This window comes from Hydra viridissima, unplaced genomic scaffold, assembly GCF_058129835.1.
Source record: "Hydra viridissima isolate aposymbiotic clone 2 unplaced genomic scaffold, HvirCarnegie_v1 scaffold_11, whole genome shotgun sequence".
Classification (NCBI taxonomy): domain Eukaryota; kingdom Metazoa; phylum Cnidaria; class Hydrozoa; order Anthoathecata; family Hydridae; genus Hydra; species Hydra viridissima.
Window position 1 is genome coordinate 14,012,000 of NW_028324310.1, and position 24,038 is coordinate 14,036,037.

General features: G+C 29.3%; 2 protein-coding genes across 6 annotated transcripts; both read right to left on the minus strand.

Moving 5' to 3' along the window:
- Nucleotides 1–946: 946 nt before the first annotated feature.
- On the minus strand, nucleotides 947–5,960 carry LOC145191017 (cytoplasmic protein NCK2-like). Of its 5 annotated transcripts, none has more exons than XR_016444885.1 (3): nucleotides 4,793–5,794; nucleotides 3,041–4,660; nucleotides 947–1,275 (listed from the first exon to the last, which is right to left on the minus strand). XR_016444885.1 is itself a non-coding variant. In XM_090066446.1 (3 exons), exons 2-3 carry the CDS (start codon nucleotides 5,726–5,728, stop codon nucleotides 4,439–4,441), a joined length of 1,158 nt encoding a protein of 385 aa, XP_089922572.1. In that variant the 5' UTR covers nucleotides 5,729–5,747; nucleotides 5,884–5,960; the 3' UTR covers nucleotides 2,955–4,438. The 5 variants fall into 5 exon arrangements, 2 of the variants coding, with proteins under 2 accessions (XP_089922572.1, XP_079924061.2); XR_016444886.1 differs by having other exon boundaries at nucleotides 3,014–4,660; XR_016444887.1 differs by having other exon boundaries at nucleotides 1,232–1,719.
- A 13,381-nt stretch (nucleotides 5,961–19,341) lies between these two features.
- LOC145191687 (homeobox protein MSH-D-like) lies at nucleotides 19,342–21,723 on the minus strand. The gene is made up of 3 exons (XM_080068838.2): nucleotides 21,450–21,723; nucleotides 20,860–21,239; nucleotides 19,342–19,898 (listed from the first exon to the last, which is right to left on the minus strand). Exons 2-3 carry the CDS (start codon nucleotides 21,218–21,220, stop codon nucleotides 19,534–19,536), a joined length of 726 nt encoding a protein of 241 aa, XP_079924964.2. The 5' UTR covers nucleotides 21,221–21,239; nucleotides 21,450–21,723; the 3' UTR covers nucleotides 19,342–19,533.
- Nucleotides 21,724–24,038: the final 2,315 nt, after the last annotated feature.

Below are 24,038 nucleotides of genomic sequence, written 5' to 3' on the forward strand. Positions count from 1 at the left end.
GTGCTGAAAGACTTTATTAACATTCGGCCATATGTTAACTTTATTATTCTTCGTTTGGTAATTTTAACTGAATGGTTTTTAATTTTGTTGAAAGGAATAGGTTTGAATAAATCAATTGTAAAAGACATTTTTTATGGCTTTCATACACCAATTATAAAGTTACATACCATATTATAAAGAGACGTTTTAAAGTTATTGTAAAAGAAATTTTCATGCGTTTTTCATGCCAATATGAACAACGATAAAAATTCTGATTTCGTTTTTTCTGAGATAGCATTGCGGAAACGGTTTTTTTTTGTTGTTGTTGTTTATATAGATATTAAAAGATTAAATAGTAATTTTGGGGGTTGATTTCTATCGTGTAATTTTTAGTTAACTGTGATTCTGATGAGAAAAACTAATATTTTCTAAAAGCTTAAACACTGTTAGACAACATTGAAGATAATACGTTTCATTTTTTTCGTTGTTAGATATTTGAGCAATAGTTTTGATTCAATTGAAATTGCCGAAAAGACAGTTTTACTGAAAGTTACATTCCGACAGTAAACTGAGTTAACCTTTTTTTATATTTATCTTTTTTTTTTTTTTTTATTAAATTAAATATTTCGCTTTTACATAGTGAACAGCTCATATGGACGGGTGAGCAATTCCAAACTGACCATGGTCGTAATGGAGATTAAAGCGCGTTAAGATAAGGATATCCGCTTTATTTATAAATAAACATTCCTTTAAGTGAAAGGAATATAGATTTAAACTTTAGTTGATATGGATTTAAACTTCGTTAGCTTTTTTATGTGGACGAAAATACCCCAAAATTATAGCAAAAGATACAAAAATGATTCAGTATTACGACGTCCTCCTAAAGAAATGATAAGGACTGTTTTGGAATTTCAATTTGAACTTTGAGATTTATACTCTTATTAATCTTCTTGCAAGAAAAAAAACATTTTTATTTAAATCATCAGTGTAATCATTTTACAGCTGCCCAGTTCAATTAAAATCTAAAATATTAAAAATATTATTTTGTCAAGAAATTAGTGCAGTTTTACAGATAAAACAATATTTTAAAAATACAACAAACTATTTCAATGTCAAATGAGATTCATGTACATTTATGTTCTACCAATTACTAACAATCGAATAAGAAATTTGATTTTCGTGTTTTCGTTGACGACTTTTCAATTTTCTTCTTGATCACACTTCTTGTATTTTAAACAAGTTTTTCCGGTTGTTTTGCAGTAAAATAAATTTTTCTAATTGTATAACAAAGAAGCACTAAAAAGATTTAAATATTTTTTTTTTAAAGACTTAAAAAAAAATTGTAATGTTAGCAAAAGTTTAAATTTTATCACATTAAAAGTGAATAATGAAAAAAAATAGTTAATAAAAATTGGCCAACCTGCTAATTTTAAGTTGAAAAAAAACTGTAAACTTTAAAACCAAAATATTTTTGATTAATGAAAAAAATAATAGAAAAATTCAAATAAATTTTCCGTATATACAAAGGACGGTTAAGGTTACTTGAAATAATCTGAAATCCTAAAACAACTTTTTCTTAAAGTAAAAACACCGAAAATGCGTCATTCTTTTAAAAATGGACGCTACAGTATGGATATTATTAAAATGATTCCTTTCTCTTTTTGCTGACTCTTCCCAAAGTTAATTTTTTTTCCGCCTTGACCAAATAGATTACGCAACAGTCCTCGCCTTAGATTCTCCCTACAATAACTTTATAGACGTTAAATTACTTTCAAATAAACTATGAGTAATTAATTTAATTACTTTCAAATAAACTATGAGTAATTAATTTAATTACTTTCAAATAAACTGAGTATTCAAGAGTATTAGGACCATGCCATTTCCATTTTTTCTTACTTACACGTATTTTTTCTTACTTGACAGTTTAAAAGGTTCATAAAATTTAACTGATCAGGATTATTTCAACTTCCAGCTTCTCCGTGTACTTTAAATTGTTACCATTGAACTTAACTCAGATTTCGTTGCTTACGAGCGATCCTCCTACTAGCGTTAAGATAAGAAGTTTCACCTTCTTATCTCAACGCAAATAGGAGGATCGCTTGTAAGAATACCGTAAGTAAGAAAAGGAAATCTCCAATTACTTAAGATTTAAGCCATCTGTCAAAATTAATTCGGCTTTTCTGAAAATAAACAAATTCCGTCTGTCAAAATAGAAGATATGATTTTATAAAGTGCACATAGTTAGTCTTGCATAATACAAAATGGTTTTAAATTGCTAATACCTAAAGTGGTAATTACCATGCAGTGAAATGAAGAAATTTTCATTTCTGCTCAACCGTGAACTCTCGTACAAAAATATTTGCATGTTCCTCTAGTCAAAACATTGTGCACAAGGATATCTGAAAGTCATACATATCGTAACTATGAAATCGAGGTAAAGTAACAACCTCTTCGTCCATATTAAAGCACATTGCCATTTGTTTTTGAAATTTAAAAAGATTTTTTTTTTTCATGAAAGTGTGTAATACTTTGATACTTTATCAGCCTTAATACTTCTTTTATACAGTTTTATAAAGCTATATCATTTTGCAACCATTTCATATAAAGATTTCAGTGAAAAGTATAAAACTTTATCTAAAAAATTCCTAAAAAACTAGAAATTTGTGTCCTAAAGATTATTTGGTAAGAACTTGGTATTGATGACATTGTCGGACTGATAAGTGATTCACCAGATTTGGAATTTTTGGCCTAATATCCAGTCTAAATACTAGTGGGAAGAATGAGGGAGCAATGGCCACTCCTTTCCGCAACATTTAAAAAAAAGGGTTCTTTTTGATATTAAATGAAGAATTACCCGTTGTTATTTTGTATTATTAAATCATTTTTATAAGAAAAACAGTTTTTAAGTTGTTTTCATCCCTAATAATTTTTTAACATTAAAATTTTATTTATTAGGTATAAAAAGAACACACCTACACATTCAAGATTTTACCAGAGAATAAATAACTTTACTAACAACAAAAAATCAAAGTACATGAAAATGTTGGCTTCGCTAGCTTACCATCGTGATCATATTTACAATAAAATATAGTTCTCGGGTTCACAATACTGCGCCAAATTTCGTTCCATTTGAATTGTTACAATGGTGAGAATGAAGACATTTATGTTTAAGTAACTTTTTGAATACTAAAAAAAATCGACCAAAAATAAAAGTTTACATCAAATTATTTCACGCTATTTTCTTACTCTTACTCTCTAATCAAAACAGATAAGAAATGAACATGAAACACGCAGTTAAGTAACTCATTAAGTTGATTTTTTTTTCCCCTCGGAATTTCGAAGTTTCGTCATGATGCATGAACATTAAGGAAATATTTGTGTAAACGTTCTTTAACTTACCGATCGACAGTTTGTGCAACCCACTTTAACCATTCGCTATCGAAAGACGATAAAAAATAAAACAAAAAAAAAATCACCCCTACTAATCGTTATAGCGAAATATTTTGAAGGTGAAACTTACAAGAAAATAACGATAAAATATTAACTTAAAAGGCATCAAATATTGAAATTTACTAATTGGAAAAAGATAAGGAGGAAGATGGGAACACAGAGCGTGCTGTTTATAACTGTTGGGCTTTTTACAAAATGGTTTTTTGTTTGTTAAGAGTAGAAAGTAAATAGAAAAAGAAACCGGAAGTACCAAACACTATAAAAAAAAAACAGAACGAACAGACAAAATTGTGTATAACCTAATAATGTTTAGGAAAAAATGTAAAAAGAACTGTAAAAGTTATTTTGTAACTGATTGTATATATATGTATAGGTCATCAAAAACATAAAGAATATTTTAAAAATATTTATATAAAATAAAAAAGTAAATTTCAACTGAAAGAAATATAAATTTCACTGCAAACATATCTCAGAAGTTTCGTTTCTCCATGAATCTTTTTGTAAGTAAAAAACATCAAAGAGAAAAATTAAATTTGCCGCATTTCAAACTACTTTGGTGTACGACTATAGTCACCTTACAAGGTATTGGACTGTTCACGTTTGAAACAATAAATTCATTATAATAAAATGAAAATGAATGCTTACAACTAGAGGATAGTTTATTTATAATAGTAATTATCATAAATAAAAAAAATCTTTTCAAAATTGTTTAAGTAGTAAATGATGAATTGAAAAAAAAAATAATTAAAACATGCTTCTGATAACAAAAAGCTATTGTAAAAAAAATCATTTGCTCAAAAACGCCAAAATTAAAAACAAATTTATCCTGCCAAAAACCTTAAACTTTGAGAAAAGATTTACGAGAAAGTTTTAAGTTTACAATTTTATAAGTTTTGAGAAGTTTACTAAAAAAAAATTGAAGAAAAAGCAGCATGAATGAAAAAGCACCACAAATGTATCTGAGGATGCCAGAGCTTTAAAATTAACATTGATGCTCTTTTAAGAATAACTATCGAACACCATTCCTCGTGAATGACTTATTAAGAGGATATAAAAGGTACATTTTATGGCCTCCTTCTGTTGTATAGATTGGTGAGCTTTTGTAATGAGAGACCAATTCATCGATACTATTGAAGGAGCGTTGGCCAATCACATACTGGTTGTTTGCAAAATGTATCTTAAAGTGTTTGATCCGATTGGGAGCTTTCATTGATAACGAAAAATCTCCAGGCTAAATTGAAAAATGAAAACAAACAAAAAACTAATTAATAATTAATAATTTACCTAAAAATTGAACAAAAACAATCAGTATTGGGATAAAATGGTTAAAATGTAAAAAAAGTGTAATGCTTTTTCTACTTACCTTGCTCTCGCTGTTGCGAACTAAATATTCTCCATCTTTTGCATGTTCATTTAACAAAAACTCACACTCTGAGCGAGACAAAGTGCCATGATACCAATCTTTATCGCGAAACACATTATCAGGAGTTTCATCTTTTACTAATGTAGGGTTTGGATTTTTTGATGAAATGCTATGTTTAGGCTTAGCAGGACCTGGCGTTAGAACTGGCGAGATAATTTCTTCTACATAATTTCTAGGAACTAATCCAATTTCACCATTGGATTTTCGAGCACGCCACCAGTCAGGATCATCTTTTGGTTTATCAATAATTTCTAAAATAATGTCTTTCTCAAAAGACAGCTCCTCTTTTGACTGGGATTTAAACTGGTACATGGTTCGAACTTTACTAATGATTGGCTTATCCATCACATCTATTGGATCAGCATACTCTGAAGGTGAACCATCATTTGATTCAACTTTTTGAATGTAATTAAATGGAAACCAACCAGTTTTTCCATTACATTCACCACGGCACCAACCATCATGTTCCATCTCAATAACTAAAACCTGATCACCGCGGTTTAACTCTAACTCATCATCTCTTTGAGGTGTATATTTAAATTTTGAAAATGCAACCATTAAAACTTTAGCCCCAGATTTTGATTTAATATTCTGTACATCAGTGAGAGGATCAATGGGATCTATTGAAGTTCTTTTATTTTTAAGTACTTTACTTTTAAGGTTGTCAATAATATTTTTCTTTCCTTTGTTTGAATCTTTACGTGTTAGGTAATTGGAAGGAACATACCCTGAAATAGATTTTTCATTTTGTACTTTCCACCATGGCTGGCTGTCATCAATTACAACAAGCTTTTCATTCTTACGAATAGTTAGTTCTCCATCACCAGCAGCAGTATAATCATACTTAGCAACAGCAACACTTATTTCTTGCTCCATTACTACATAAAATATATTCCTTAAACAAAACAAGCTTCATTAATGAAACATATTTCTAAAAAACAAGCTCTGATTGTTAGCTTGTTTAGAGTGTCATATGTGTAATAATTGACTTAAATGATTAAACTAACAAACTAAAAATTAAAGAAATTTACCTGAAAGTTTACTTGAGTGTTTCTAAAAAATTTCTTATTGATTATTATTATTAAATTATTATTATTATAACTCTATTATATATATATATATATATATATATATATATATATATATATAAACACATATACATACATACATACATACATACATACATACATACATACATACATACATACATACATACATACATACATACATACATACATACATACATACATACATACATACATACATACATACATACATACATACATACATACATACATACATACATACATACATACATACATACATACATACATATATATATATATATATATATATACGCGGTTTGTTCTTTGGTTTTCTTAAAAACTAAAGTTAATTCATACAAATAAAAAATATTTCATCTGTTTTTTAGACCCAGAGAGACATTTGAATTCAAACTTTTGAACTGATGAAAAGTTATACTTTTAACAACACTATTACTGTATTATACTTAAGGAGAATTCAAATTTTAGTTAAATTCTTATAATCAAAGTAACTGCGCCGTTTTGCAAAACATTACAGCCCTTATGGGTCGGATTGCTTGAGAAACTGGGTCATCGAATCTGCTGTCGTTTTGATACTGCAATTGATTCATGTTATAGTGATTACCGTTTTTAACAAAATCATTTAGATTTGAAATAATTATATATATATTTTTTTCTTTTGTTAATGTTTTTTTTTTTTTTTTCTTTCACAAAAAAACTTATAATTGTATAATAAATTTTACGTTCGTAAGGAAAATATCATTCAAGTAATTGGTGAAAAAATATCAATTTTTTCAGTTTCGCTAATTAGATCTGATAGACATGTTACCGTCAGCTTCTTTTTGTGAGTGTGTGTGTGTTTTTATTCTTGGTTAACGAAGATGAGATGTTTTTAATTTGATTTATCATTTATAGTTTGTTAACTTATTACCAACATTAAACCGATCTAGCCTATCATGCCCAGAAAAGCATAAATCCAAGGTCTGCTTATAAAATATTAGAAGTAAAAAAATTATTGGAACCAAAAGAAGAAATGTCTATATAAATAAAAACACGATATTTTACAAAAAAAAGTTAATGAGTGAATTGGGGGTCGGGAAGGTTAAAATCGGTTCGTTGCACACAAGTTTTTGAAAACATAGTAGAGGTAATTTTTATGCACAAGAAAATAGATTCACGATACTACAGTATAAGGGTTTCTGAAAGGATTTTTTTATAAAAGTATTTCAATTTTTATTAAAATTTCATATTTTAATGAACTTATTATGCGTTAAAAATTACTTACTTGATAAACCTTGCTTTTTATTACTATTTATTGATCTTTTTTAGAACTTTATTAAAAAAAGGTTTAGTAAGTTATGTATACAGTTGGTTTTTTTTTTTTTTTTGTATATACAGAGGTTTTATTTACCCAAGATGGCTCGTTTACCTAAGATGGCTGATATGCATTTAGATTGTATAGTTTTGTTTGTTTGATTGCTGCGAAATGTAATTTGTTGCTTACCTATTTTTTATTATTTATTCAATATGCTAATTTTGTGCACCATATGTGACATTTTTAAAGATAAATGCATATTTTTTTTTTCACTTTTTTGAATTGTCGTATTTACATTTACCTCTATAAAATAATAAAAACAAATGATGCTACTAAGCATCAGTCTTGGTACGGAAAGTAGCGTGTGTTCAATGGATCGGTCATTTTTTACGATACTCGTCCTATGATACCGATACCGATACAGAACTGGCATCGATCTCGGAAGGATTAATTTTTCCGATACCAACCTCGAAGTATCGTTGATGTTAGTATCGTGCATACGAGACTTTCGAGGCACTGATGCTTACATGCTATAACAGAGTCTGGCTGAGTAGTTTGATGCAAGCTAATACTGCTCAAAGAAGTTTTTTTTAGCGATTGAGGCTTCTTAAACCAAATTTTGTTTTTTTAACTGAAAATTACCCAATTTTTCGGCAAAATGACACCAATGATTTATGTAGCTAAATGGATATATGAATATACCTTTTTGAATATATATATATATATATATATATACATGTAAGTACCTTTATACCTTTAATATATATTTATGAATGTACCTTTATGGCTATAACTTGACGGATATACCACTTAGACTTTATTGGGGTAATTTATCTTGCTTGTTTACTGCTAACACAGTTGTTAAAAAACGCCAAACTTTTTTAAATATAATTTAGAAAGATAAACAATATATACAAGTAAAGAAACTCTTTAAAATTTGAATTGTATAAAAATGTGTTGAATTAAAACCACTTTATGTTTGAGATTTAATATCCATAGCTTAAATCTAGAGCTTCTTTTTGCTTTTCTACCCATATGCGTTCATGCAGTATGTTAAATAAGGTATCCTCCAAGATTTCTACAGCTTCCTGTATTTTACCAATAGTTTCATGTATTTTATTGTTCATTTCATTTGCATTTTCTTTTTCAGTATTTAAGCTGCTCAGATTGCAAACTTTTACATTTAATGTTTTAGCAATTTTCAAAAGATCAACGTCTTCAGCAACAATAATGACAGGAACACCCTCGTATTTTTTAAAACTAATTAGTTCTTTTATTTCCTCCAGGTGTTTTTGTTTATATGGATTCTTTAAACCAAAATAGAGTATAGCATCCGCATTTGAAAGAGCTACACGATAAGTTATAGGGGTAGCAACCTTCAGAACAATGTCAACATCAAGTAACAAAAACTTCACATCACTCAAGCTTGAGTTTTGAGAAACTATGACATTACTTTTTGTATTACTTCTTTGTAAACACACTTGCTGAGTAATGATGGTATGCACATTCAAATTTTTCGTTGGCTTTGTTTTAGTCAAACTTAAAATAAAATCACATTTCAGAGTTGTTGGAGCTCCTACAACTGCTATAGTCCCATAATCTATTACGCTTTCTGTTTTCTTTGCAAGCGGTGGATTGGCAAACAACGATAGAGCTTTAAAACTTTTTGACATCATCGCACCTGTTTTGCTTCTTTTCAGTTTCTTCATATTGCTTTCCGTTAAAAAAGAGACAAATGAAAGTTTTCAATCGAACTAGACGAACTCTAAAAAAGTTGTAGTTCAATGTGTTAATTTTAAAAATTTTGCGGTTATTAACGGCATATTACTTCCTTTACCCACGCACCAATTAACGTACAATATGTTGTGGGTTTTAAACATAATAGAATTACGGCCTTACTTAAAATATCCATAAATTAATTTTTTTTAAATTTTGAAGTTTTAATGTTAATAGAGTTATAATTTACAATCAATAGTTTGGGTGATTTAATGCCACTAATTGTAGATAATTAATAAGAAATTTTTCTGTATTTTTAAAGAACTTTTAAAGAATTTTCTGCACTTTTAAAGAATTTTCTGTACTATTTTTAAAGTTTAGCGTTCGTCTTTTATCTAACATAAGACATGTCTAAATATTATAATTATCCGCTCTGCTTTAAAAAAAAATTTCAATATTGTATCTAGAATGTAAAACCAGCCAGGGTACTTTATATTATTTTTGCTTTAGTTTGAAAATTTCGCTAATATAAAGTAATTAAAATATATACTTCAATGAGAAAACTTCTTTTTCTGTTAAACTTCATAAAAAGAAGTTTGGTTCGTAGTTGAAAGGTGACGGATTCAAAAATTCATTTTCCGCACAAGCGTAGAATTGTTTGTACCAAATGACCTTTTGAGTCTTTGGTACATGTCGATATACCTGTAATCATGGCCGCCGAGAGAGGCGGGGGGGGGGGTGTGTGGTCGGGGAAGGTTCCCGTGGCCCCGTGTAGGTACAAACAATTTTTTAAAGCAATTTTCAAAAGATTTAAATAGTTTTGAATTTTAAAAGAGTTAATTAACTTTTATTTTTAACTTTCAATGACCAGAGCACACGTCTTTTGGTCCTGGGTATAAAATTGATCATAAGAAAACTCCCCCGGGGCCCGAAATTTCTCTCGGCTGCTATGCCTGTAATAGATCATCTTACAAATGATCTAGAAAAAACTCTCTGAAGCCAAATTTATCTTATTTGGGTTGGATGGTGAGTAGAATAAACTTGGATTTAAATTGCCAGAAATTTAAGTGATATTTTTTACATGCTCCTTTACATGCAAAATTTTTTAAATTCAAACAGTCGGATTTTTAATGCGCTATATACTCACGCAGACCTGATTCTAAAATCCAACGTCTAATTTTTCTGCTCAATTATTTGTCAATTAAAGGCGATACTACCCAGTAAACCTCCCAGCAAGTTCACAACGCTGAAACAATGTTGAAATAACGTTGATCGACGTTGATCAACGTTATTTCAACGTTGTTTCAACGTTGTGTGCTTGCTGGGATTAGACGTCTAAGGACGTCTAATGTTTACTGGGTAAGGTTAAGTGATTATATGCCATCACCATTAGCCAATCTGTTAACTAAACCTGATTTGTAAAAAAATGCATTATAGTTATAATTATCACAAACAGAACATATGTTAATTAACTAACTAGCAACCGAATACGTTGTAAATGTACAGAATTCATGGTTTAATTAACACCGAACTTTGAATTCATGACGCTGAATGATAAGAGAATAAACTATATTTATTAAATTTTGCGAGAGGTGCAGAATTGTCCTTATTTTGTCCATTTCATTTATGTTTTCCACTTATCAGCGCTGGAAGAGCAAAATGTCGTATCTCATTTTTTGGTGTTTTAAATTAATAGTGCCAAAGCTTCCTTTTAATATGTCTAGCAAAATGAACTATATCCAATCAAGTTTATTAAAAATATCAAACGACGCAAAATATATTTTCATTTTTTCTTACTAGCAAAACATCGTATACAAACAAGGTTTAGCGTCGTTTAGAATCACGTGAAATTGTAATCGTTACTTACACATTCCCTCATTAAATAAGAAAGTTAGTTATATGGAGAAAAACAATTTGAGAAAAACACCGAAGTGTTCCTACTGCAAGTCCTGGGCATGATAGGCTAGTATTTATAAACATTTTGATTTAATTACGAATTGAAGTAATGATCAGCATTCCTGATCTGATAAAGAATCTGCATACCTGATAGAGGTTTTCATAATATTTTCACGACTGTAGCAATAAAAGTTTAATGCCCTGACGTTGCTGTTATATGTTGGCAAACGTGAACAGATTTTGTTAATGATGAGTGAAAAAACCAAAATCTTCAAAAATCAAAAGTAGTTATTTAAATATTTTAAAAATGTGCTGTTTTTTTAACTAAAGACTTGAAAAGGGTATTGAAAGCGCTAAATGTGAATGTTCACTTCAAAGTTCTGTTCCGTTCTCGGGACGGCATTAAGAATTTTACTGATGGAATTTTACTTACTTTTTACGATGGACGAAATAAGGACTTGAGTAAACAACTGCAAGGGAGCCGTACCGGACGAGACTGCAATCTGAAGTGCATGGAAGACTGCAGTGTAAAAGATCACAAAATATTGAAAATCTTGAGGCGATAGATGAAAATTTTTAAGATGATTCAAAATTTTAACGAGTTTCTCTCTAAAACATTTCTTTTAAAAATTGCGATAAATTGTTAAGATTCGTTCCCACCTTACTGTCAAAGCATTTTTGTTTAAGTTTTAGTAAATATTAAGTTTCAGACAGTAAGGTAATGAACCCTTTGGATTAATTTCTTTCGACACCAATGCTGAATTTTTTATTACACGTCGAAACTGTTTTAATTGCCTTGGCAAATATGTGCAATCCAACAAATAATCTATTAAAAGCCTACCAAACTAAAAGTCATGAAAAAAAAAATACTGTACACAATTAAAATTACCAAATAAATAAATGAAAATATTTCTGAAATCTTTATGATTCTAATTATTAAATAATAAAGTTTTACCGAGAGCTTAAAACAAAGACGCAAAGTTCAAATATTCGAACACATACAGGTCACCAATTCTTAAATTGAAATGTTGAGCACAATGAAATCAGCATTGTTCGTTTATTTGGGACCTCATATCAACATTTGTTAACAACAGTCAAACGGTTAGAAAATGTTAATGATGTTTTTGTTCACCACGTCAATGATTGTATTATGATTTTATGCTTTAAACACCAATAATAATGCTCAAAATGATGACCATAACTAAATATTAAACTCCATTAAACGTTTTCCATTTATTTACAATTGTCCATTAAACGTTTTCCTGACGACAGTGCATTCAGCTTAAAAACTTTACAGTTGGACAATTGAGCAATGTCAGAATTTGAAACTATGATTCATCATAATTCAAATATTCGGTTCAAAGTAACGAGTTTATGTTCGCTCAGGAAGAACGAACTAGAGGAGTGTTCCAACGTTCAAACAGAAGGTGGATCATCGGATTTTAGGTTCTTTTAGTGATTTAATGAGGCTGGTGATTTAATAAGGCTGGTGATTTAATTTAAAAAAATGATGGAACACTAAGGAAAGAGAGATATCGTGTCATTTTACAATTAAATACACTACCTACAGGGAAACGTTTAATAGAACGAGCGTTTGATAGAACGAGCGTTTGATAGAACGAGCGTCTAATAGAACGAGCATTTAATAGAACGAGCGTTTGATAGAACGAGCATCTAATAGAACGAGCATTTAATAATACGAGCGTTTGATAGAACGAGCATTTAATAGAACGAGCGTTTGGACAACAGTAAGATCACAACACTAAGCACTCTTCAAACCCATACAAAAATAATTTTAACGAAAAAGAAAAAGAAGAAGAACGTTAATTTATATGGAACAGCCACCTCAATCGCCAGATTTAAATCGAAAAAAGGATTTTTGAAGAGCATTTAAATCTTAATGTATTTACTTTCAAACTAACTTGAAATTATTTTCACATAATAGATTAAATGATTTTTATTTACAGGATTCATTTGAAGAAATAAATTCATGAATTTAAATGTGTTGTACTTTTTTTGTGTTTAGAAAATGTTTCAGAAACTTTTCGTTGTGAAATTATCGTATTGAACGATAGTGTAAAAAGAGGCTCTCAGAAATAATAAAACAAAAGTGAAGAAAGATTATAATACTTTCGGCACATTTAATAAAAAGTGTTGTGTACAAATAATAGTAACAAGAAATTCATTCTATTCAAAAAATCCTCTTTTAACATCTTTGGAACTCTAAAATGTCTGCTCATGGTGGAACCATTTCCCGCTATAATTTCCCGCCATAAAATCTCTCAACAGAATTTTAAGTCCTACTAAAACAGTTCCTTTCTTAAAAATTCAAAATTGAAAAATTTTCTCAACTCTTTTTTCCTGTGTGCTCGCAGATCTTTCTTATATCAGGTGTTGTTCCAGCAAAGACTTTAAGTTTTATTACACAATTTCGACTTCACAAAATTAAAGTGGAATGTTATGGAACAAATTAGTCCTTTGCAGAACAGCTCCACGTTACCGTCCATTGTTAATGATAAATTTATGCTCTTTTAACCCTTTAGCGCCCGTGTAGCAGATCTGCTACATAACTTCAGAAACCTTTTAATGCCATCCTGTCAACACAGTGATCTCAAAAACACCTTTTGTAGCATATTTACAACATATTTTTGTTGATCTGATTTAGCTAGGTTAATATAATTAGATAATCAAGACTTAAAAACACATTAAAATTGTCTTTTTAAAAATCGGGTGATTGCTGTCAGACAAGGTATTTTCAAAGAGAGTTTTTTCCTGTTTTTTTACGAATATTAAAGCTTATTTGTTTATTTTATTTTAAATTAATAACACGTGTAAGTTTTAGAAGTATTTAAGAGAGTTTCCTCTTTTTGAAACTATCACAAAATGCTATCTGAATTTATATGTATCACATATGCTACAATGACAAAATTGGGTTTGCTAGTGAAATTTTAAAATTTTATTTTTTAATTCATAATCTAGGCCCTAAAAAAATTGCTTTTTGAAGTTTTTGGAGTTTTTTGAAAATTTTAAGCCCTGGTGGGCGCTAAAGGGTTAATGTACTTAATGAAACTGAAATACTGATTTGTTGTGTATTTAACTTTATTATAAAAATTGAAAAAAAAAAAGGAAACATGAAAGTTCATTACGCAAATAAAAAAAATTAAACCTTTTTTTTTAAAGAACGTAATTTTCTACTTTTTAAGACACTTAGAAAAATGTAACTAACCTTTCATTGCATATCTTTTCATTGAAAGAAAGCGTGTTAATTGAAGAATTATGTCGAAACGTCATCAAATCGATTATCACCCAATTTATATTATTTAGTGCGCCGTCTTGTTTAAAAAGCAGTCTTAATTTAATTCACATTAAAACTCAGCTGAAAGAATCACATTTTTTGCTACTCAATAAACATTTAAAACTGTCGCAGAAAAAATTAAAAAAAAAAAAAAAAAAAAAAATGAAAAGAAGTTTTTAAAATTAATTTTTTTAAATCAAAAGATTTCTTTATGTACAAAAAGGACGTCCTTCTTGGATGTCCCACTTTAATCTTCACAGTGAGTCAGACTAAATGCATGCGTCACGAAGGTTAGTAGCAAAAAATGCTTCAGGGGAAAGTATTTATCAAATATTTGGAAAACAAATTTGGAAAAAAAAATATTTGGCTCATTTTTCAACTGAAAACTGCCACTAAGGCTTCTTATAACCAAATTGGTAAACCATGTCCAACAAACACATGGTTTTACCATTAAATTACACGAATGCTATCAAAAGAGGTTTGACATATCTATCTACGTAATACTCAATGACTGAAAAATCCATTATGTTAACATTACAGATAACGTTGTTTTGTCTGAAATACTAGAGATGTGATTCTTCATGCATTTGTCAAAAGGAAAATTTTGAAGAAATTTTAAACGCTACAATAAATAAAATGAAACAAATTTTCAAACGATTTCAAACATTTGCAAGAGTTGAGTCTGAAAAATAATCAAGACAAGTTGCGATAGAAATAATCAAGACAAGTTGTGACAATAAGTGTTAAGGAGATCGAGGCATGTTGAACCAGGTTTCATATTTCGGTGTATGAAAGCTTAAGTTTCAATGTAAGTTTTTAGTAGTAAAAAAGTAGGAGTACAGAACAACAACAAAATAAAAATAAAACTATATAAGTGAATAAACTTAGAGAAAACTGCCACTAAGGCTTCTTATAACCAAATTGGTAAACCATGTCCAACAAACACATGGTTTTACCATTAAATTACACGAATGCTATCAACGTGTTCTATTATAAAAAGTTAAACCCAAAAAAAGTCTGCAAGAGGGCTGGTAACCGGAAAGTTACTCCCTCCCTTGCAGCCGCCCCTGGGTTAAGGGTCACTAAAGTAAGCTGGCCCGGGTTTTATGCATCCTTTTGAACGGTATCTAATAAGATATATATAGGAGTTTTAAATTCTTTTATGGTAATATGCAATACAACTTTAAACAATCTACAGCCTGTAAATAGCAAATGGAGAACTGCAATAAATTTCACAAAGGAGGACTTCAATCAATCTTCAAAAGACAACTCCATTAGAATGTATAACAAATACCTTTTATGGAATGAAAAATGACAAATTACATATGTGTATCTAAAATTACTCAACGTCTAAAAACATAAAAACACCAAATGTTTAACAAACTTACAAATAAAATGACTTGACTTGAAAAATAGAATCATAATGCCTAACGTATAACACTTAGCATCCATTATGATTCTATTTAGATGTAATTAACCTTGACAGTTTCAAGTTTAATTTTTTTAATCTGCTCCCCGAAAAAGTAATGCAGATGCTGATAAAAACCCTCCCAACCCCCTCCCCTACCTCCATAGAATATTTTAGACTTGAATAAGAGATTTTTTTAAAAGTTTTTCTTTGTTTACTTAGTATCAATGTATTTATACTTTAAAATAAAGGCGCAAAATGTTTCATAAAAAAATAATATTGTAGCGAACAACGTTTTAGAATGCTCTGTAAGTTTAAACAGCCGAAGTATGAGCGTTTATGAAGGAATTTTTCGCCTTGTGGAGTTTTCCAAATTGAGCGATAATTGTCTTCGCTTCTTTAGTCGATGGCTAAAAATTTACAATTAAATTATTATCATACACAAAGCACTCATAAGAATGTAGAATGTATGGTAATGTATGATGATGAAGATGTTCAAAAATACATTACAAAAAAAACGAAGATTTCACCTTTTACACAACGTCATAAAAATATATGAGAATAAAACAGAAATCTACCGCAGTTTGATTTTAAGAAAACATTAAATAATAATTGATTGCATAGTTAATACACTATTGTAGGTTTCATTTATTAATTTTTTGACTAAATTTTAATGCTCCGACGAACCCTTTAAAAGTTGTTAACTTTTATCAACAGTTATGACAAATCTCTTATCCCTAGAGAAATACGGGATACGACATAATCGATAAAAATATAAACATTAAAAACAATATCAGTTTAAAAAGAGATCAATTCGACTGCTACTGGCTCCCTTTAGTTTGAAGTTGTTCATCCTTTAACAGGGTTGGTTGGTTGTATTACATTTTATCTAAAATTTTCATATAGTGAAACCGTTAAACAAGGTTGAACACGGATATCGTAAAAAAAAAACTATGTGCAACATTAATACCGAAGCATGACCTTTGAATTATAAAGCTTTAATTTGGTTTAAATTAATGACAGCTTGCATTAATACTAGACATTTACAAACTCATTCATTTTTCATATTCATTTTGTAGTTATATTTTGGATTAAAAAAAACTATTTCGATTGGAGCCGTTCTTGTTCATTCGTTACTTGTAAAGACAATAAAGATTTCCTGAAAAGCCCTGTGCACACCTACAGGAATATGAGTAAAATTGTCTAGAACTTGATTGATATCGAGTATGTAGAACTCGACTGATATTTGAACTTTGTACCGTATCAGCAGTGACAGTTGAATTCTTTGCAAAATATCCATGAATTATTTCATCAAATCCTTTACTAAGATTAGTTCAATGATATATGCTGAAGGGGAAACTAAAAACAAATTGTTTTCTTCGTTTATGCCTTAGATTTTTATCTTCGGCAGTGTACAATTGTCCTTAATAATTTTTATTTTATAGAATTAAGGTGAAAAGTCCTACATATGTTTTAAGTAACCAAATAACCGTGTTTTAAAAGCATTAATTGGAAGTAAAACTAATTACAACCAGTTATTACAATTATTTTTTTCTTTCTTTTTTTCTTTTTTTACAAGCTTTAAGTTCATACAAAACTATCTTCATTGGAATCGCTATCACTTCTTCGTGTAGACTTAATGCAATTAAAAAGGGTCACAACGTCTTGCAACTATTAACTTAATCTTAAAGATACAAACTACGGCGACGGTTGACGGCGACGGTTGCAATATATACATTTTTTGGATTTGTTGTTCTTTTGTCTACGGAGGTTGGAGACAAAAAACAGACATTCACAAGATACTAATTAAAAATAAATCAATTAGCTGCGTCGTATGTCCATCCTGTAATGGTAATGCACGATATTACAAGCCATGACTTCTTACAATGAGAAATAGAAAAACAATAACTTCTGAATTGTTATACTTTTATTGCAAATTATTGTGTCTTGATAACCACTTAATTAAAATAAAAATGTCTAAATTAGCTTAGGATATCGGATCCGTTATCTATAGAATGTACGAAAATAAAATGACGCACATTTTTCGAGCCTTACGTAGACGTCGTCTCTTGATTGCTAAATTACAAATAAGATTAAAATGATATTGGTTGCTTACTTTAGATGCAATGAAAATTCGCTGTTACATTATATAATTATTTGGTTCGAAACCTGCCAATTTGCAACTTTGGTACGTTGATATTATTTCTACGTTTTAATGTCACCTCTTAAAGTAGCTAAAACTATTAGCGCTAAATTTCATTTTAATTTTTAAAGCCAGGCAATTGTTTTTATTGGGTTAATATAATTTCCTCAATCAACAGCTACAGGAGTTTTTTCTTCTTTTCAACTAAAAATCAATCAAACTTTTTTAAGTCTGTTAGATATTGTTAGATATTTTTAAATATTCTTTAATATTTAAAAATAATGAAAATAATAATAATAATAATAATAATAATAATAATAATAATAATAATAATAATAATAATAATAATAATAATAATAATAATAATAATAATAATAGTAATAATAATAATAATAATAAAAATAAAAATAAAATAAATAGTATAAGGTACTAAGCTATTAGTTTTAGAACTGGTAAAGAGGCGAGAATCTGTTTTTTTAAATATTTGCAAGAGATAATAATGATGGAATTTAAATAATACTGAAGTAATATCAAAAAGATATCTTCTAACAATATCTCAATATCAACAGGAAGATGCAACAGGAAGATGTAACAGGAAGATGTAAACCTATATTATGAGATTCTACACCTTTTCTTCATGAACAAGTTTACTATAAACAAAAAGACAAAGTAATAAGCTATTTTCAAATTACATAAATGAGAATTATTATTCTTAACAAAACGGATTTTGGCCTTACAAAAAGTTTTGCTCTATCAAAAAAAAAAATTCCGATATTATTCCCAGAGAGAGGTATTTCGTTTAAGAAAATTTTCGGCCAAAATTTAAGAAAATTTTGACGAAATAATTTTTGGCGAATTATTGAAACTCCTGTTATTAAACTTAATGTTCAAAAGATAATTAAAAAAACGTGCGCTGATGAGAAAGATCGAAACAAACAAACAAAAAAAAATGACAATTGAGAAAATAGAACGACGATTGATGGGAGAGTTTCTAACAATAGAAGGAAACAGCAATAAATATTTGTTGCTATTTCCTTCTATTGTTATTGAATTCTTTTATACACAACCCAAAATATTATTTTTAACTTTTTGTTCGGAATTAATTAAATTACGCACTTTATAATATTTTGTTCTGAAACTAAATCTTGTCAGATAATTTTTAAATTGTTGGAGAACGAAATGTTAAAAACTTAAGGAACAAAGTATGAACAGAATGACTTGATATTTTTACTAATAAAAGAATTTTTTTTTTTCCTATAAAAATCATAAAATTATTTTATTGATCTTAAGATAAAAAAAACAAATTATACTGTGCAGCTCAAACTACAAATATGGTTTGGTGCTCAAACCAAAAATATGATTTTTAAATCTTGTCTAATATGCCTTATAAGAAATTTCATTTGATTAAATTTGAATAGCACAAGAGGAAGGAGGGAGGGGAAAGGGGAGGAAGGGAGGGGAAGGGGAGGAGAAGAGTAGGAAGAGGATAGGAGGAGGAGGAGGAAAGGAGGAGGAGAAGGAGGAGGAGAAGGAGGAGGAGGAAAGGGAAGAAATAGAGAAGGAGGAGGAGAAGGAGGAGGAGGAAAGGAAAGAAATAGAGAAGGAGGAAGGGGAGGGAGGAGATTTTATCCCGAGATGTACAGAACCATAAGCATTTATGAAAATAGAGTCTCTATAATGAAAATCTTTAACTATTTTGATTAATTTTTTAACTATTTACAATTAACATATAAGATATATACAAAACAGTTTCATCAGAGGTTTGTTTTAATTTGTGGCTGATGAAAGATTAACTTGAGGTAAACTGAAGACGAAGCTCCTGATGAAATACTTTTTACGAAAACTATTCTATCCTCGTTGAACATTCATGAATATTTTTCTTCATACTCGATTGGGTATAAACGCGATGAAACTGGATAATAACGTGAGGATTGATCCAAAGATCGATAATCTGCTGCTGAAAGGGGCAAACGGTTTCGAACTGACTCCTCTATCTCGGCTTCTTTGCTTCTCTTTTGTTTTGCACGTCGATTTTGAAACCAGATTTTTATTTGAGTTTCTGTAAGCCTTAGTAATTCGCTTAATTCCGCTCTTTCTGATATTGATAAATATTGTTTTCGCTTGAACTTTTGTTCGAGTGTGAGAAGTTGATTAACTGAAAAAGGTGTCCGTGGCTTGCGATTAGCTTTGTGCTTACGAAGGAAGCATTTGCTCAGATCAAATTGAAACTCTACAAAAGCAATATTTATAATTTATAGATAAAGTATTACTTATAAATATGCATAATATATAAATGATACTTATAGCATAATTTTTAAGATATTCTAATAATTATAGTATAGCAATCATAAATTTATTACTGACACCACAATATATTTTTATGACTCAACCTTAATTTATTTTTCATCAAGTTTTAAAAATTTATTTGTTCTACGTCAGAATTAAAAAAAATTGCATCTCGCTTTAATTAAAATCAAGCCTCTAATGAGTTTGGTGGTTTGTTGATAAAAATCCCTGATAAATTTACGCTTCAGCTTAATGATGATGCGTTGTTTATATATCAGCAGTCAATCCGGATTAAACAACATTTTTTAACTGAAGAGAATTTAAGACAATATTGCCTCAATTAAAGTGATTAATTGAGAGGTGGGAGGAGTAAACAAAGTAATAAAAATACATTTTTAATTACGGACGGTTTCCAGTGAATTGTGCTTAAGAAATGCATTATCTTAGGGGCAGGAAAATAAGATAGCCATTGTTAGACTTACATGAAAAATTTACAACAAGACTCCAGAAGTTCTTCTATGAACTTCCTTCTTATTTCCTGTTTCTCAAGTTTTAAATGCAAAATTTTTCAAATTTTGATTTTGCAAGTTTAAAAATTTTTATATAAAGATGAAAATATTTTAAAACAATTTCAAACTTTTTTTGTAGTTTTATTTCTGAAAACATGAAAAGAAAAAATAAAACTCAAAACAAAAAACTTTGTGAAATGAAATTTATGTAAAAAGAAGAATATTTAAAAATGTTAATTAAATTATAATTATAACAAAGCTATTACTTAAATGTAATTTTTTAAAATTTAAATTAGAACCAAAGTTAGAATTTTCGTATGAATTTACTGCAAAACAAGATTTTAAGCTACAAAAGTTCTTTCTTTAAAGCTAAAATTACACTAAGCGTCTACTCACCTATCTCCAATCGGTCATTTGGGCTATCCACTGAAAAAGATGGCGAAGATGAGGAAACTGGAGAAGGCATTTTACAAATTTGCTCTTCGTTTTCTGTGTCAAAACAAGTTAGTGTATTGGGACGATTTATGGAGGAGCAGAAGTCCCTTTCGTTTCCCTTCAATCGACCGTTAAAAAAAAACTTAGAGTCTATCTGTTCTTTAGTATTACTTTGATGAAGCCGAGTTTGATTATAGAGTCTGCTCCGGGATTCTGCTGAAACGTACTGACTCTCACTAGAAATCGCTTTATCCATGTTAAGTAAATAGTCAATGGAAAAAGGTGTGGAACCTTTTTTCGTTAATAACTTTTCAACGATCATTTTTTGTCTTTAGTATAACCTAAAAAGAGTCAATTAAAAACGTAAAGTCAAATATTTCTTAAAAATTATGAACCTTCATAGACTTATGTACATGAAGCCCTCACAGGCACAGTTTGTATACTTTGTCAAATGCATGAATCCCACGAGATTGTTCATAATATCTTGAGCTTGAAATGCTTTAGAGTTGCAAATAAAAACGAAAAGAAGTTAAGTAAAAAAAGATTTTTACCTTTTAGCAATGATCAAGTTCAAAAATAATGATCAACTTCAACTGAGAAGCTCAGATAATTTTAATTTATTTAAGATAGATAAAATCAGAGATATTAATTAAATCGTACAATCCATATCGTCGAGACGGGTGTAATAGTTAATTATAAAAGTCAACATTTATAACAGGGTTTAGATAAATAACGACGCTCAAATATAAATGCCTATTTATTATCTTTTCAATTAATTTTCTTTTAATTGAATGCTCCATTAGCAATAATGTTCCTTCCTGGATATATAATAGTGATGTATCGACCTAATATTTGTAAGAGACATGAAACTCGATAAGAATTGGCTGGCGCTCCTGAGGTGCCAATTTCAGCGAAAGTTTAAAAGATAGGATCTTTTCGTATTATAGTTAATCCAGTTGTAAAAAGCTTATAGAAATCTAATTGTTTTTAATACAGCAATCCTTAGAACAAATTTACTCTCAATAATGTAATCTAAAATATATTCAGTATGGCAACTTTTAAAAATGTGTATTTTGTAGCGCATGTAATCAAGGAATTACATGCGCGTACAAAAACATGAAAAAACACAAAAGAACTTTTTTCAACAAAACCCTAAAATAAAATACAAAAAATGATTGCGGTTTTCTGCTTTATAATTTAAAACTCTTGTTTTGGCTTACGTAAACTGTTATATATGTTTAACAGCAATTTAGTTAATTAGTTATCAGTAAATTGGTTTGATACTAGACGAGTTTAAATTATTTGTAAAAATTTCCATCACTAAGCTCTTTTTTAGAAATATTTAGTTGCAATTGTTCATAAATCCAAACAGTTATATTTTCAGCAAAATCTTTTTTGTTTCTATTTTGTATATAAATGTTTCATATCCGTTGGTATGAAAGTCGAAAGGTTTTGGATTATCAGAAACAAGCTGGTACTTTAGCTGTGACGTAACTTTTTTTAAAAAAGCATTTTCGAATTTTTTTTTTAAAAAAAGCATTTTTAAATCTTTTTTAAAAAAGCATTCGTTAATTTTTTTTTTATAAAAGCATTCTTAAATTTTTTTTAAAAAAAAAGCATTTTTAAATTTATTGAATTTTAAAACGGTAACAGCAACGGCACCTGAAATTAAGATAAAGTCATTGTCGGTGCTTAAGAACGAGTTCCGCATCACGTGTCACAGCTAAAAAACAAGACAAAGTTAAAATATGATTCTTTTCAGTAATTTTTAATTTGAGCTTAAACTTTTTTAAAAAAATTTAAAGTTTTTTTATAAATATTCTCTCGGGATCGATGTGGTCTTTACCTTCAAAGGACTTTTTTTTGTACCAGTCATTTTTATACAGCTTTTGCTTCAAAAAGCTCCATAATTCTTCGATTGGTCTAACTTTTGGAAGGTTTACTCGACTCATATTTTTGGGTACAAAGTAGACGTTTGAAAGGCGGGCTTGGTGAACGCTTGCCAAGTCTGACTAAAATGTTTCGCGACGTTGACAATGCTGATGAATAAACGAAACCAAAAAGCTTTTTGAATATTGCGAACCAAAGGTCTCTTGATTTATCGCCAAACCAGATTTGAAAAGTATAATCTTGCTGATTCCTCGAGGCGAAATGGCAGACCAGTATTTTATATTTCAATCTACTCCTTACATCATGAGCGTCTTTAAGAAAGTTTTCTAATCGATTTGGTCATTCCCAACAAGATATATGTGTTCCCTAAAGTAAATTAGGATTCATCGTCTAAAATGAACCCTTAATTTTGAAACATCTGTTGAAGATACTTCGTCATTGCTTTTAAAAGTCTTTTGGTTCTTTTGAATCAACTGACCATCGTTTATTTTTCGAGTATCTTTGATACAGCTGGCTTACATAAGACCTTTTTGTCACCTTATTTTCTGACCACCTTTTCAATGAATGATTATTCTCATGATTTTTGATTTGTTACTTTCGGCCGATACTTTTCCTTGTCCTACCACTACCTTTTACTTAAAGTTTTATTTTTTTTGCAAAAAATTCAACGAACGATATAAAGGGCTTCTAGGAACCCTCACATTAGAGATTTTCTTGAAAAGCTTTTATGGTAGTAGTAGTATAGAATATTTTTTGAGTTGTCGTTCTTAGCTATGCTTTACTTTGTTTTATTAGAATAAAAAGCGGAAGTATATTTGAAAAGAGCACACGTTAGCATTTAATTTAAAAAAACAGTTATTTGAAAATTTGTCAAATAAAACATTTGTAATGTGCCTTTAAAGTTTGTCTATGTTTTCTCAGGTGTGACTCCTTACTTTATTTAAGAACTTCTCATTGTACTCAATATCAAGTAAGAGACAGGGATGGTTTTAGCGTAATTAATAACAACGCTAGCGCTATGCGCTGTAAGGCTAGCGCTGAGTGTGCTTCTTGGTTTTTTTAGGGTTTTGTTAAGAACCCTGAACTGCCAAATGGAACCATTGGGTTTTTTAAAAACTAAAAGGGTTTTTAAAGAATTTCATTTAGAAAATTATTTAATCTAAAATATGTGCAATAGAGATATACAAAATTTTAGAAGCATATCCCTCCCCCCCCCTCCCTGGCAAGTGTCAACTCTTAAAAATGGTCAA